The sequence below is a fragment of the Apiospora hydei genome, assembly GCF_038363865.1.
Source record: "Apiospora hydei strain CBS 114990 chromosome Unknown utg000003l_segment0_segment0, whole genome shotgun sequence".
NCBI classification, from domain to species: domain Eukaryota; kingdom Fungi; phylum Ascomycota; class Sordariomycetes; order Amphisphaeriales; family Apiosporaceae; genus Apiospora; species Apiospora hydei.
Genome location: NW_027117362.1, coordinates 588912 through 602561, shown reverse-complemented (window position 1 = coordinate 602561; position 13650 = coordinate 588912). Strand labels below are relative to the sequence as shown.

At 46.9% G+C, this 13650-nt stretch overlaps 2 protein-coding genes across 2 annotated transcripts; both read left to right on the top strand.

Moving 5' to 3' along the window:
* Window positions 1–5022: 5022 nt before the first annotated feature.
* PG997_001979 (kinase-like protein) lies at window positions 5023–6510 on the top strand (the record flags this gene model as incomplete). Its single annotated transcript, XM_066806294.1, has 3 exons — window positions 5023–5076; window positions 5118–5851; window positions 5907–6510. The coding sequence occupies 3 exons, from the start codon at window positions 5023–5025 to the stop codon at window positions 6508–6510; spliced, it is 1392 nt and encodes a 463-aa protein (XP_066673590.1).
* Window positions 6511–7256: 746 nt separating this feature from the next.
* On the top strand, window positions 7257–9472 carry PG997_001978 (uncharacterized protein; the record flags this gene model as incomplete). Its single annotated transcript, XM_066806293.1, has 3 exons — window positions 7257–7316; window positions 7372–9018; window positions 9404–9472. 3 exons carry the CDS (start codon window positions 7257–7259, stop codon window positions 9470–9472), a joined length of 1776 nt encoding a protein of 591 aa, XP_066673589.1.
* Window positions 9473–13650: the final 4178 nt, after the last annotated feature.

Here is a 13650-nt window from a genome sequence, read left to right as displayed (position 1 = left end):
TAATTCTCTATTTTATAACTATTTTTTTTATACGGCGGCGCCGGTTAAGTATCTTATTTACCTTTTATAATATAGTTACTTTACCTTTTAAAAAAGCGAGCCGGTATATAATCTACGTTATATTTTTCGCGATTTAATTAAATTCAGCGAAAATTAATATCGGAGAACTATTTTAATATCGCGCGATTCGATTTTTAACGTACTCGGTTTAAAATTAAGCCTTAATTAAGTTATTTAGGGTCTTTAATTTTTAAAGAATAAGTAGGCCGAAAGACGTTCCTAGAGGTATTAAAGTATATAGTTTTATATTTAATTATAAAATAATATATTCCGGATCGTACGGAACGAATCTTATCCCTCGAAAACCTCTTTATATATTCGAAACGGTAAAAGTCGCCTGGAACGCTTTTAAAAACGCTAGTAGGAAGTCCTCCTTTAAAATATAGGTAATATGCGCCCGCATAAGACCTTTAATTTCTTTCCCGTACGCCCTTTTTAACGCACGGAAACAGCTGACATTAAAAGGCTGGAGTTTATGCAACGAATGAAAAGGCATGCAGAGTATAATAATCGAGTTGTTTTTATAGTAAAGTTCGAAATCTGTCGAGTGGTAGCTTTCGTGGCCGTTTAAAATTAAGAGGCGATAACGACCCTTCGTATAAGACCTAGTATATTAATTAAAATATCGAATCTAATCCTCGTTTCTTTTATTCGTAGTCCAGCTATTTTTAATAACTACGATCACCTAGTCCTTCGGTAATAAGCTGTCTTTATACTAAGAAAAAAGTGCGTTTTCCCGGAAAAATAATAATATAAAGGGATAGCGTAACCGTATAATTCGACGCCCTAGATTACTATAACCTATTCCCGGTTTTTTTACTATACTGCTCTAGGCTTTCCGCGTCGATCGGAGGTAATTACGATTATTTCGAACGAGATTTAGTTTATAATAAACCCGGTCTCGTCGAAATTATAAATATCCTTTTTTAAATCCCGTATTTATAAATTATATTTTATATAAGGGTAAACTACGCGTAATACGCGTCGGGATTTTTATAAAAAACTCTTTAATAGTCGATTTTTCGATTAAAACGCGTCCGGAAGTCCGGTTACCGTCGTATAAAGTTAAAGGCCTAATTAACGCCGACGCGTCCCGCGTCGCGTTAACGGAATAATCGATTCGCTATATTTTTTATACTACTTATTTAGGGAAAAAATAACCGCGAATTTAGGTCGATTATATATTATACGGTTATATTTTTTTCGAAATCCGTTAACTTTCGAAAATTAGCGGATATTTCGCGTTTTATAAGAATACTAAGCTGTCGATTATAAAGGGTTATATAAAGGATTTCGTATATTCGAACTACGCGTTAAAAACTTAATTTTAAGTTATTTTTAAACGTTTAAAACGTTAAAACTATTTACCCTTCTTTTTAAGTATTAATTATAATAAATAGTAAAGAAATTAAGTTATAAAAGTTTTCGTACTAAATTTAGCGAAAATAGTTAATTCGCTTATATAGTTATTTCGCTTATAAATTACGTTATCTCTTTATTTTTTTACCTATTTTAATTATTAAATATAACACTTTATTCGCCGTTAGAGCGCGTATATTCGAAAGAAATCGAGCTGTTTATTAAAGCGTCGATAAATTACATTACGAAGCTAAAGTTCTTTATCGCCTTTAAAGCTATGTATTTTATTATTTTTATAAAAAATAATATTAAATTTAATACTTTATAATTTAAACGAGGTAATTAATAAGTTAAATATACGTCTTCGAACGCTTATACTTAACTCGTCGCGTCCGGGGACGGTTAATATTTATAACCCTTAAACGTCGTTTAATTTTTAATAAACGACTAAATATTCTATTTTTATTAAAAATAAAGTTTTTACTTATTAAAAAAGCTCCTCGATATTAATTTTAAATATTATAAACTAAATAGCGAAAAGTATAAATAAAATAGCTTATAAAATAACCTTTATACGTAATCCGATATATATATTAAAAGAGGCTAATTTAATATTTTCGAAGCGCCGGAGAGCTAAAAAGTTACGTGTTTAACTTAGAGGGGCCTTTACTATATAGGAATTATAAAAACTATAGGACGAAAAGGTAAAAAAGAAACGTCGAGCGACTAATGAGGGTAAAACAGGGGGTCCGTCGAAGCGGAGGGCGACCGGTAGAAGGCGCTGCGGTATCTGCGGCGAGATAGGTTATAATGCGCGAATATGTGAAAAGGACGTAGAATTAAGTAGCGATTTTAATAACGAGTAACGTGGTTTACTATTGAGTGGTCCGTATTATTAAGTGGTTCACCCTTATTATTTCTCGACCTTTATTAAACTTTAACGCGTAATAACTTTATAATTATAATGCTTAATTTAATTTAAAAAAACCGGATCGGTTTAACTATTTAAGCGATACGAAAGCCTTTAAATTTATTAAGTAAAAGAGATGCTATAAAAGTATACGACGTTCTTAAAATTACTTTACGTTACCGAATCCACGGCCGAACCCTACGACGCGATATTCGATACCCACGGTATAAATTAAATACGAATAAAAAGAAGTACTTCGTAAATATATAATTAATTTAGATACCCGCGGGATATTTCTTAAGATCGCTAGTATAAAAGATATAGCTAATTTTTTTACCGCGTCGCGCGGCGGCGAACGCGTCGGCAAGCACTGGGTTAGGCGATTTATTAACCGTAACCCAGACCTTAAAACTAGAATAAATCGTCGATACGATTATTAAAGGGCCTTTTTACGAGGATCCGAACGTTATTTTCGGCTAGTTTAGGTTAATCGCGAATATAAAGGCTAAATACGGCATTTTAAACGAAAACATATAGAATTTCGACGAGACCGGCTTTATAATAAGTATAATCGGGTTAACCCTCGTTGTAATACGCGCCGATCGGCGTGGGAAGGCGAAATCGGTCCAGCCTAGTAATCGGGAATAATCGACGGCGATTAAATGTATTAATTCGTAAAACTAATATATTCCGCTTTTTTTAATCGTTTAAAGCTAATATTACCTCGCGAACTAGTCGCGCGAAAGTAGTTTACCGGGCGATTAAGTAATTAAACCGATTTTTAATAAATAAACTAATAATAAAATAAGCTTAAACTAAATTAAATATTTTAATAAATATATTAAATCGTAAACGAAGGGTCGCTACCGCCTCTTAATTCTTAACGGCTACGAGAGTTATATTTCGGCCGAATTCGAAGTATACTACCAAGATAACGATATTATTATTATTAATATACCTCCCTATTTATTACACTTGTTTTAATTTCTCGATATAGCACTTTATTCGCCTTTAAAGCGTGTTTATTCGAAAAATCGAGTTATTTATTAAGGCCTTAATAAACTATATTACGAAGCTCGAGTTTTTTATCGCGTTTAAAACTATATATTTCGCTATTTTTATAAAAACTAATATTAAATTTAAATTTAACGTATTCGGCTTAATACCTTATAACCCGGACGAAATAATTAATAAACTAAATATGCGTCTCTAAACGTTTATATTTAACTTATCCCGTCCGGGGACGGCTAGTACCTACGACCTTTAGACGCCGTTTAATCTTTAATAAATAATTAAGTATTTTATTTATATTAAAAAAAGGGTGTTTACCTATTAAAAAAGCTCTCCGACGTCGATTTTAAATACGATAAACTAAATAGCGAAGGGTATAATTAAAATAACCCATAAAATAACTTTTATATATAATCGGATATATACTTTAAAAGAGGCTAATTTAGCCCTTTTAAAGCGCCGGAGAACTAAAAAGTCGCGAGTTTAGCTTGGAAGAGCCTTTACGATTAAGGAATCTCGAAGGCTGCAGGACGAGAAGGCAAAAGGGAAGCGTTCAGCGACCGACGAAGGCGAAAATAATAGTTCATTAAAGCGGCGCGCGACGGGCGGCAAACGCTGTAGCATTTGCGGCTAAACAGGTTATAATGCGCGAACATGTAAAAAGGATATAAAATTAAGTAGCGATTCGAATAGCGAATAGTTTTAATTAATTTAAAATATCGTGGTTAAAATAATTTTTATAAAAGTATCGAGAAGTAGTAAAGGTGAACCACTTAATAATATAGGCCACTTAATAGTAAACCACGTTAATTTTAATTAATTTAAAGCGTTATATTTAAATTAATTTATATAAAAATAATAAGGTATAAAAAGGTGGCCCGCTTAATAATATAGCCCGCTTAATAGTAAACCACGTTATAATTATTACTAAGAAAATTAAATCGCTTTAATAATTTAAGCGACGCGAAACCTTATTAATCGCTTTAATTAACGAGTTACTACGAAAACGTATAGTATCTTATAATTTATAATTAACGACCGAATTAACGATAAAACCTTACGACGTGAAACCTTACCGAATAAACGAAAATTAAATTTAATTAAAAAAAAAGGTGCTTCGTAAGTATATATTTAATTTAAATACCCGAGGGATGCCTCTTAATATCGCTAGTGTAGAAGATATAGCTAATTTACTAACCGCGTCGCGCGACGGCGATCGCGTCGGTAAGTACTTAATTAAATATTTTATTAATCGTAACTAAGACCTTAAAATTAAAATAAATCGTCGTTATAATTATTAAAGGGCCCTTTATAAAAATTCGAAGGTAATTTCCGGCTAGTTTAATTTAATCGCGAATATTAAGGCTAAATACGGTATTATCGACGAGGATATATAGAATTTCGACGAGACCGGCTTTATAATAGGTATAATTAGGTTAATGCTCGTCGTAATACGCGCCGATCGGCGTGGGAAAGCTGAATCGATTCAGCCTAGCAATCGGGAACTTCGCATGAGGATACAGAGACACCAACGGTGGTCGTGACACTAGAGGTATTCGCAAACCTGGAGAAGCCAAGATATTGTGAACTCGAGCTTCTCGGTTATGAAGCTCACGACCATATAGAAGACATCGAAAAATATGAGCCTGGTGGCTTCTGTCCGGTTGACCTATCCTTACGAAATGATCCCAAATTCATCAACGATCGCTACCAAGTTGTCTACAAGCTTGGCTTTGGTGGGTTTGGGACAGTGTGGCTCTGCTATGATACTCTCGAGAAAGCATGGAGGGCTCTGAAGATCCAGCAGGCGCGCCAGTCTTCATCGCGCCGATGTCCAGAAAGTCGCGGAGACGTTCTAGTCAGCCAGATGCTTGAGCGAGATTCAGTAAACACCGAAGAAGCTCTGGAAAACGGGGTTGTACTACCCCTCGAAACGTTCTGGATCCAGTCACCCAATGGACAGCATCTTTGCTCGGTACTTCCGCTGCTAGGTCCGAGACTCTCGGATCTGATGGATCATATGCCGGGTGATGATCCGGATCGTATCAACAAGATGAGCTACCAGCTCGTCAAGGGCATGGAATTTCTTCACAAGCACGGTATCTGTCACGGTGGCTTCCGTCCCCAAAACGTGCTCCTTAAACTCAAGGATGGATGCTTTGATGACATCGAGGTCGACGAGATGCGCCGGCTACTGGGACGTCCCGTCATGAAAGCGATCCCGTTGATGAACGGCGTGAAAAGCCCACATGCCCCTGAATCTGTCTACACATGCATCGACTGGTCGGAACTGTGGCAACACGTGTCGGACGACATCGCTATTGTGGACTTTGGTGAGTCGTACGCAACATCCAACCCGGATCCATCCGACCTGGGAATACCGATAAGATATGCTGCGCCTGAGATCCTCGTCGGGGGTGATAAATCTATCGGGACCGATCTATGGGCATTGGGATGTACCCTGTTGGATCTCCGCTGTCGAGGTCTTCCAAACACTCTGTCCCACACCAGGTACCAGATAAAGCAGATGGAGGATTGGATGGGCCCCCTGCCCGCCGCCGTACAGATCACACGCCCTCCAGAGGTTTTACGAGGACGATCTCGACACTTGGAAGCGGCAGGGCGAAACGAACGGGAAGCCGAAACCAGAGCCTCCACCCAACGCCGAGGCATCTAGCACACAGCCATCGACTCGCATCACCGGGAAGGGCAGCCGACTTGGTGAGCTCGACGGGTGCGAGGATGCCATCCGGAGGTATCTTGGAGGACGGCACATCGGAGGGCTTGGAGACGACGAAACACTCACACATTTCAGACTGACTGAGGAGGAGATAAACACTTTCGGCGACCTTTTGTACATGATATTCCAGTGGGAACCCCAGGCGCGGTGGGACACGGGCAGAATCCTGAGCCATCAATGGGTTGCACCGGAGCAAACGCTTCTTGGGCCAGCCACAGGCACCCCCGAAGAGATGCATCCCAGCGATGATTTGCAATCTGACACTTCGACGAAGGATTCCGAAGGGGCCCCTGAGCCAGAACTACAAGCCAGCACCGTTGAGGCCCTGCTTCTGGAAAAGTTACGCACTCAACCATACCAGAGCAGGTGGTCGAAGCAGTGGCTGGTCTTGCAGTTGCTGGCGCTTGCGTTCTATCTCCTGGGGGTATAGGCAGCGTTGGTTTACTTCGTCGCGTATATGTTGGCAAGAGAGCCATGGTTCCTTGAACGTCACAGTCCTGCGATTCAGGGGGAGAGCCCTACCACCACGCCAGCTGTAACCATTGAGACTGCAGTGGTGGTATGCGTGGAAGAGTAGATGTGCTACGATTGCCATCAAACTGACTATTGCCCTCTTTTGTTTTGCATAGAATGATACTGTAGAAAGCTTATATGAGTATGAAATTCATTACGACATATCCTCATTACTGCCTATAGTCCTTGAATCGCCTCTTCCGTGAAGCGGAAATGTTGGAATATATAAGTATAGAGCACCTACAGCTCGGAGATTTGGTCTAAAGCATTGTGTACTTCATCTGTATGGTGGTGAGCGAGTAGTCTGTACCTTTCGAAGTAGCTGTTGGGCAGGATATGTAGTCCCAACTCCAGATAGAACAGTCTTGTCTTTGTTTCTAGACGCGTGGGTGTAGGTAGTATCATCATCGGACGCATTAAGTGACTCTGAACGGGAATGGTAAATTTGGCTGATGTTTCTTTCATTTCAGGTGTAACAAGGAAATCCAAGCCATATCAATCAACCAGACTTCAAGTTCATTGCCATGTACGATTTTTTTTGTCTTGGGCTGTGGCAAGAAGTCCTTTGTCTCAAAGCTTTACACCGGCGCGACTAAAATGCGATACTATTGCCATCACTCCTCATTAACACTCTTCAGATGCCCCCAAACCTTCAAAACTAAAATGGATATGGACATAGAAAAGAGACCTGGAGAGATGTCGGGCGTTGAAACTGGTAGTAAGGTATTGTTGACTTTATGGCAAATTCGATCTGGACAAGCACTTACTCGGACTGTAGACGCTACCGTGCGACATCTTCTGGACTTTGGCCCACACCTTTCTGCAAAACCCAGTCGATGTCTTCAACCTTGCACGCACCTGTCATGGTAATTGGGAGCTTCTGGAAACTGAGATTTTCCGAACAGATGTTGTATTTTACAAGACGATCTTAGGCTCTTCTCGGGAGGAACCCGGGAACGTCACGATGGCCGACGACTCTGCCTCTGGAGATACTACCCCTGAAGGCTCTGTCCATGAGGACTCTGCCTTTGAAGACTCTGATGAAGACTTAGAGGACACTATGGACTCCGGAGATTACGATGGCAGAGCATATGTCCCTCCCAAAAAGCGAGAAAGGAACTTTTTGCACTGCTTGGCAGACCCTAAGTGGAGGCCGCCCACCATTCTGCAATGGGCTGCTTCTTCAGGGCACGAGGAAGTCGCGGAAACGTCAATCATTGTGGCGGGACGCGTATGGCCCGAGTATGTTTTCCTCGAGCATCCAGACTCGCTCAATTCTGCTCTTCATTTTGCCGCTTGGTACGGCAACCTTGGTGTCCTCAGGCTGTTGAGTCAGGTTCGAATAAACGACAGGTTGCTCAACATGAACACCCTCGCAGGTGTTACGTTTAATGCGGAATCCAACGCGAAGTCGTATAGCAATCGTACTGACCACGGGCTCTGCGACGTCTTTCAGGGGATCAATCCGTCAATAGGGTATTTTCCCAAGGGCCCTTTTACCGTGAGCGACCGTCGCGACACATTTGGCATAAATGCGGCCGGCCTCGCAATTCTACGCGGTCACACAAGTGCGGCGGAGTACTTGATCGACAATTTCTACGGCAATGATATCACCGAGTACGGTGAACCACGAACAGCTACGGGTCTCCGGACTCCCGTGGATCCTCTCCATCTGGCCTGCTTCATGGGCATGGAGAACATAGTGGCTACTATTCTTGAAAAGGGAGCCGACGTCAACAGCCATGCACATCAAATGGAAGATAGTACACCGCTTATGTTAGCGGTGGCCCGCCCGAATAACGATCGCATTATCAACTGCCTTTTGAGCCACGGAGCCGATGTCAACATCCAAAATATATGGAGGAGAGACGCGTTAGTATGGGCAATCCTATTCCAATCGCACGAAAATGCCCTTCGTGTCGTCAAAGCAGGCGCCCGGGTCGATTTTAGATTCAGAAGACTCAGGGGTTACCTCAATGATGAGTACACGCAAATTCTTTGCGTGGAAGACGATGCATTCCTGCCGTGTACAAAACTCATACTTCAGAGATACCCTGACCTGCCGGCAGAGCTGCTGAGAGCATGCGTAAATCATGCATTCAAGAACCTGAAGAAGAACCAAGCAACTGTCAGATGGCTGGTAGACCAAGGCCTTGGCCTCGGCCCACTTGAAAGGACGGACTACCCCTTTCGAGGACTGATGGCCTATCCTGGGGTGGTGGAAGTGGGCTTCTCTGCACTTCACCACATAGCTGGCTCGGAAGCGCTGCCCTTGGAGCTGCTATCTATGGCACTCGATAAACGCCCCGAAGATATCAATGTGATCGCCGGAGAAACAAGACACACCCCGCTGTCTCTGGCGTTCAAATTTGGCTATGACTCCGAAACGGTCGCTTTACTTTTGGCTCACGGCGCGGATCCGGCAGTATGTACAGTTTACAGAGGGCGGGATGTATTGATGGCAGTTAAGAAAGGTATTCGGGACTCTGTGATTGAACAGGTCAAAACCAGATGGGAAGCCAGTCTTGAAAAGCAAAAACGACAGGTGGTTCGTCAGGTGGCGGGAACAGTATTACACATTAAAAGAGAAAGCGCTGTTCTGGGGCCCGGAATTAGCAAGGGTAGGATCCCATTTTCTAATGGTCTAACAGTAATTGGGTGGCGGTTCTTCTAGTGCACTGAGTACTTGACCCTACCCCTCCTCGCCCAAAACTCTAATAAATATACGTAGCCGCTTAGTGTTACAACAGGACCTAATCATGCGACCAGAACCCATTCCTTTCGGCACGGCAATACAATGTCCCTATCAGGCTACGAAGTCATACCATAAGAGAAACCCGAGAACGATGATCAACGACCAGCCAAAGGTTTCGGAGTAAAATCACGACCAAAGACAAGTTAATACCCCGGCTTGGGCTGATGGCGACTTACGGATGGGAATGAATTGCCGTCATTACGCCATAGGAACTCATGTAAGAAACGAGTCACGTAATGGACCTCGCGAGATCCGTGATTTTCAAAGGCATCGGTAAAGGAGCGAGGAAAGACATAAATTCCTTTAGCTACTTTCCTAGAGTAATCTCACTACCTCAGTTATTAATCTAAGCATTTTTCTTCACCCGTAAATAAGGCACATGCCTTAACGACCTTTTGTAATACTCCCATAACCCAAACACTTTTTATCCGCGACTCGGTTCTCTCTCCCTCTCCCTCTCCGTCTCCCTCTACCTCTCCCTTTCCCTCTCCGTCTCCGTCTCCCTCTCCCTCTCCCTCTCCCTCTCCCTCTCCCTCTCCCTCTCCGTCTCCGTCTCCGTCTCCGTCTCCGTCTCCCTCTCCCTTTCCGTCTCCGTTTCTTTCTCCCTCTCCGTTTCCGTCTCCGTTTCTTTCTCCCTCTCCCTTTCCGTCTCCGTTTCTTTCTCCCTCTCCGTTTCCGTCTCCGTTTCTTTCTCCCTCTCCGTTTCCGTCTCCCTCTCCGTCTCCGTCTCCGTCTCCGTCTCCCTCTCCCTCTCCCTCTCCCTCTCCCTTTCCGTCTCCGTTTCTTTCTCCCTCTCCGTTTCCGTTTCTTTCTCCCTCTCCGTTTCCGTCTCCGTCTCCCTCTCCCTCTCCCTCTCCCTTTCCGTCTCCGTTTCTTTCTCCCTCTCCGTTTCCGTCTCCGTTTCTTTCTCCCTCTCCGTTTCCGTCTCCGTCTCCCTCTCCCTCTCCGTTTCCGTCTCCGTTTCTTTCTCCCTCTCCGTTTCCGTCTCCGTCTCCCTCTCCCTCTCCCTCTCCCTCTCCCTCTCCCTCTCCCTTTCCGTCTCCGTTTCTTTCTCCCTCTCCGTTTCCGTCTCCCTCTCCGTCTCCCTCAATCCCTTCCCATTGGCAACTGCTACCAGGTCTACTTGAATCTGATACATTTTGGACACCTACCGAACGCCAACAAAACAGAATGATCGCCCGCCACGCCCTGTACGCATTCGTCGCCTTCTCCTCGCCCACGCCCGATACCCGACCCAACCAAGCCGCATACGCCGCCTTGTCCGCTGCGTCCACGTCGAACACCTCTTGCAAAAAGCTCGTTAACGTGCTGCTAATGTGGACACTCATGATCACTGGGAACATTGTGTCCATCCACATACACAGCTCCCCCACCCCGTCACACAGCATCGGCGGCATCCCACAGCGGTAGCAGCAGCTGAATTCTTTGAAGCGGACCGTTTCACGCAATGCCCAGTACTGGGTCTCGGGAAGGTGACAGCATTTGTGAAACGGATGCTCAGCACTGTGGCGCTGGTTCTCGGGCCGCCCCATACACGCCCATTGGACAGAGCAGGACGGACACAGGCCGCCGCGGACCGCTTCAAGCCAAGACTGGACGACCCGATCGTCTTCAAGGTTCTGTTGACGGTGCCGCTGGAGCCTGCCCCCTGCCACCTCTGCCTCCTCTGCCTCTTCTACCTCTTCTACCTCTTCTACCTCCTCTACCTCCTCTACCTCCTCTGCCTCCTCTGTCCCACCTGCAACGCACCGGTCGCAGCGCTCGCCGCCCATGCTGGCGCAGTCCTCAACCTGGCCGTCAAGAAAGGTGCCCCAGACGATACGCCGGCAACCGACGGTCCGGACGAACGATATCATGGCCTCCCGGTTCAGGTGGTCGACGTCGCTACTGTGCGGATCTTGCCACGGGGGCCGGCCGTCCCATATCACGATCGAGTTGACCGTCTCGCCGGGCCGCCGCCCGGCCCGGCCCGTCTGCTGCGCGAAGTCCACCATTCCGTACGGCAACTCCGCATGCACGATCGTCATGATGCCCTGGATGTCGACGCCCGTGCCGAGCCCAGTCGTGGCCGAGATCCAACCGCTGCTGCCGCCCTTGGCCTCGACCCACGTCTCGAGCCGCGCCTTCCTAGTGGCCTTGTCGAGACCGCTGTGGTAGAAGTCGCAGCCGATCTGGTCCGCTATCGCCTCAGCCTTCTTCTTCGACCGGCAGTAAACGATGCCCTTCTGGCCCGGCGACCAACCCCGCTGTAGTCGGATTACAGTGCGGATAACCTCGTCGGCAATAGCCGTGGGCCCTGGCTTGACCTGTACGACGCGATATCGAACATTGCGTTTGGCGGTCGTGGACGCGCGAATGATCTCGGCATCGTCGGCCAGCATGAGTTGTCGGAATGACGGTTCAAGCCGCACGGGTAGTGTCGCCGTGAGCAGCACCACGGGGCAGTCGTACCGGTGTAGTTGCCGTAGCTTCTGGAGCCGGGGCCTGTACGACGCGTCCATTAGGACGGTGTGGCACTCGTCGATGAAGATGCGCCGGAGCAGCTGCCGGGCCCGCAGACTGTTGACGTACATGATGAACTTGCGTGTAATGGCCGATTCGGCGCTGACGACCACCAGCCGCGCGGCCCGGGCATGCTGCCCCTTGCGGCCCTCGTGTACATCCGGGCGCCACTGAAGACAGTCGAGCCCGGCTTCGTTTGCGCGGCGCACAAGATCCTCGACGAGCGCCACGAACGGCACAACCACAATGCTGACTCCTGCCTGCAGCACGGGGACGGCTGGGAGCAGGAACAGCACGCTCTTCCCGGCGTCGGTCGGCAGCACGACGATGAGAACCGCGTTCCCCCGAAGCGCCAGCACCCGCCGGGCCGCATCCTCCTGTTGCTGCGATCGCCACCGCGCTCCTGGGCCGAGCAGCGTCTCGAGCGCCTTGGGTACAGCGTCCAGCGGCAGTGGCGGCGGCGACTCGGCGGCGGCACGCAGGGTTGGTGTTTTCTTGGCCCGCTTGTGTGGTCCCACTTCGCCCTCGCCCTTGGTTGGTGCTCGCTTCCGGTTGCTTTTGTCGACGGCCCCCTCGAGATAGCGGTGCAAGAATAGGCTGGTTTCGCGGTAGTTCACCTCCCTTGCGGTTGGAGCTGGTTCAGGGACTTCACGTCGACGGCGCAGTGTTGGGGCGTGATCAAGCTGCCGTGTGTCGCCTGCAGATCCTTGGCAGACTCGAGCCGCGGCCTTTCGCGCAGCTCCCCGTCGCCGCGTCCTCCACCGGCCCACCAACCTTCTCCTGCTCCGGCTGGTCCGACATCTCCACCTCAACTGTCTCCACCTCAACTGTCTCCACTTCGGTCGTCTCCACTTCGATTGCCGTAGGGTCGTCGGGCTGGCCCTCGAACGCCGCCTCGTTCGCACCGTTACCCACAACCCAGTACCGCGCGTAAGACCCCCGCGAGAACGACTGGAGCGTCGCCGGCGCATAACCCTTGCCACCGTGGTCGTCCCTGAACTGGCAGTCGTGGGACGCCATGTTACACCGATTGATGCTCAGGTAGCTGCAGTTGCCCCGTGTACAGCGAAATCCGGCTAGCTGGGTGAGCCAGGGCAGCGGCGCGTGGCCATTAGGCGGCAGTGCTACGGTGTGCGGGTCTTCCAATGGCAGCGACGCCCCGTACGCTAGCACTGCCGCCAACGTCTGGCCCTTGAGCCCGTGTGGCTTCCGGAGGTGGTGGGCCAGGCTGGTGCGCCCGGGTCTCAGCGCAGTGCGACACTTGCAGCAGAAGAGTAGCCGCCATTCCGGTGCCCACACCACCCACTCACTTGCAAGAGTCGAGGCCGTCCTCGGCGGAGGATGCGCCATCCTTTTAGTCGCGTTGGCATAAAAACTCCACTCAAAGTGGGTAGAGGAGTAGGTGAAATAGTTTAATAATCACAATTGGATGAAGAAAAAGAAGGGAAAATAATTAAACCTTAATCCTTAGTTCATTTTTGCTTAAATAATATATTAAAGCTACGCGTCAAACGCGTTCAACGCGCTTAAAAGTAAACACAAAGGTACATTTAGCGGACTTAGAATGCACGGCTACGCCACACATGATCGGGAAGTGGGGCTAAACCCTGGAGGTGCGACAGCGCTTTCTCGATTACAGAAGATGCTGAACCCCATATCACGGTCTTTCTCGGCACTGGAAAAGACCACGCGAATCTGCACGGTCACTTCTACGTGAAGTGGCCCAAGCCTTTGATCACCGACACAACAGAGCTGACCCGAGATGAACTATGCACACGGCTAGTTGAGACTATTCCATAT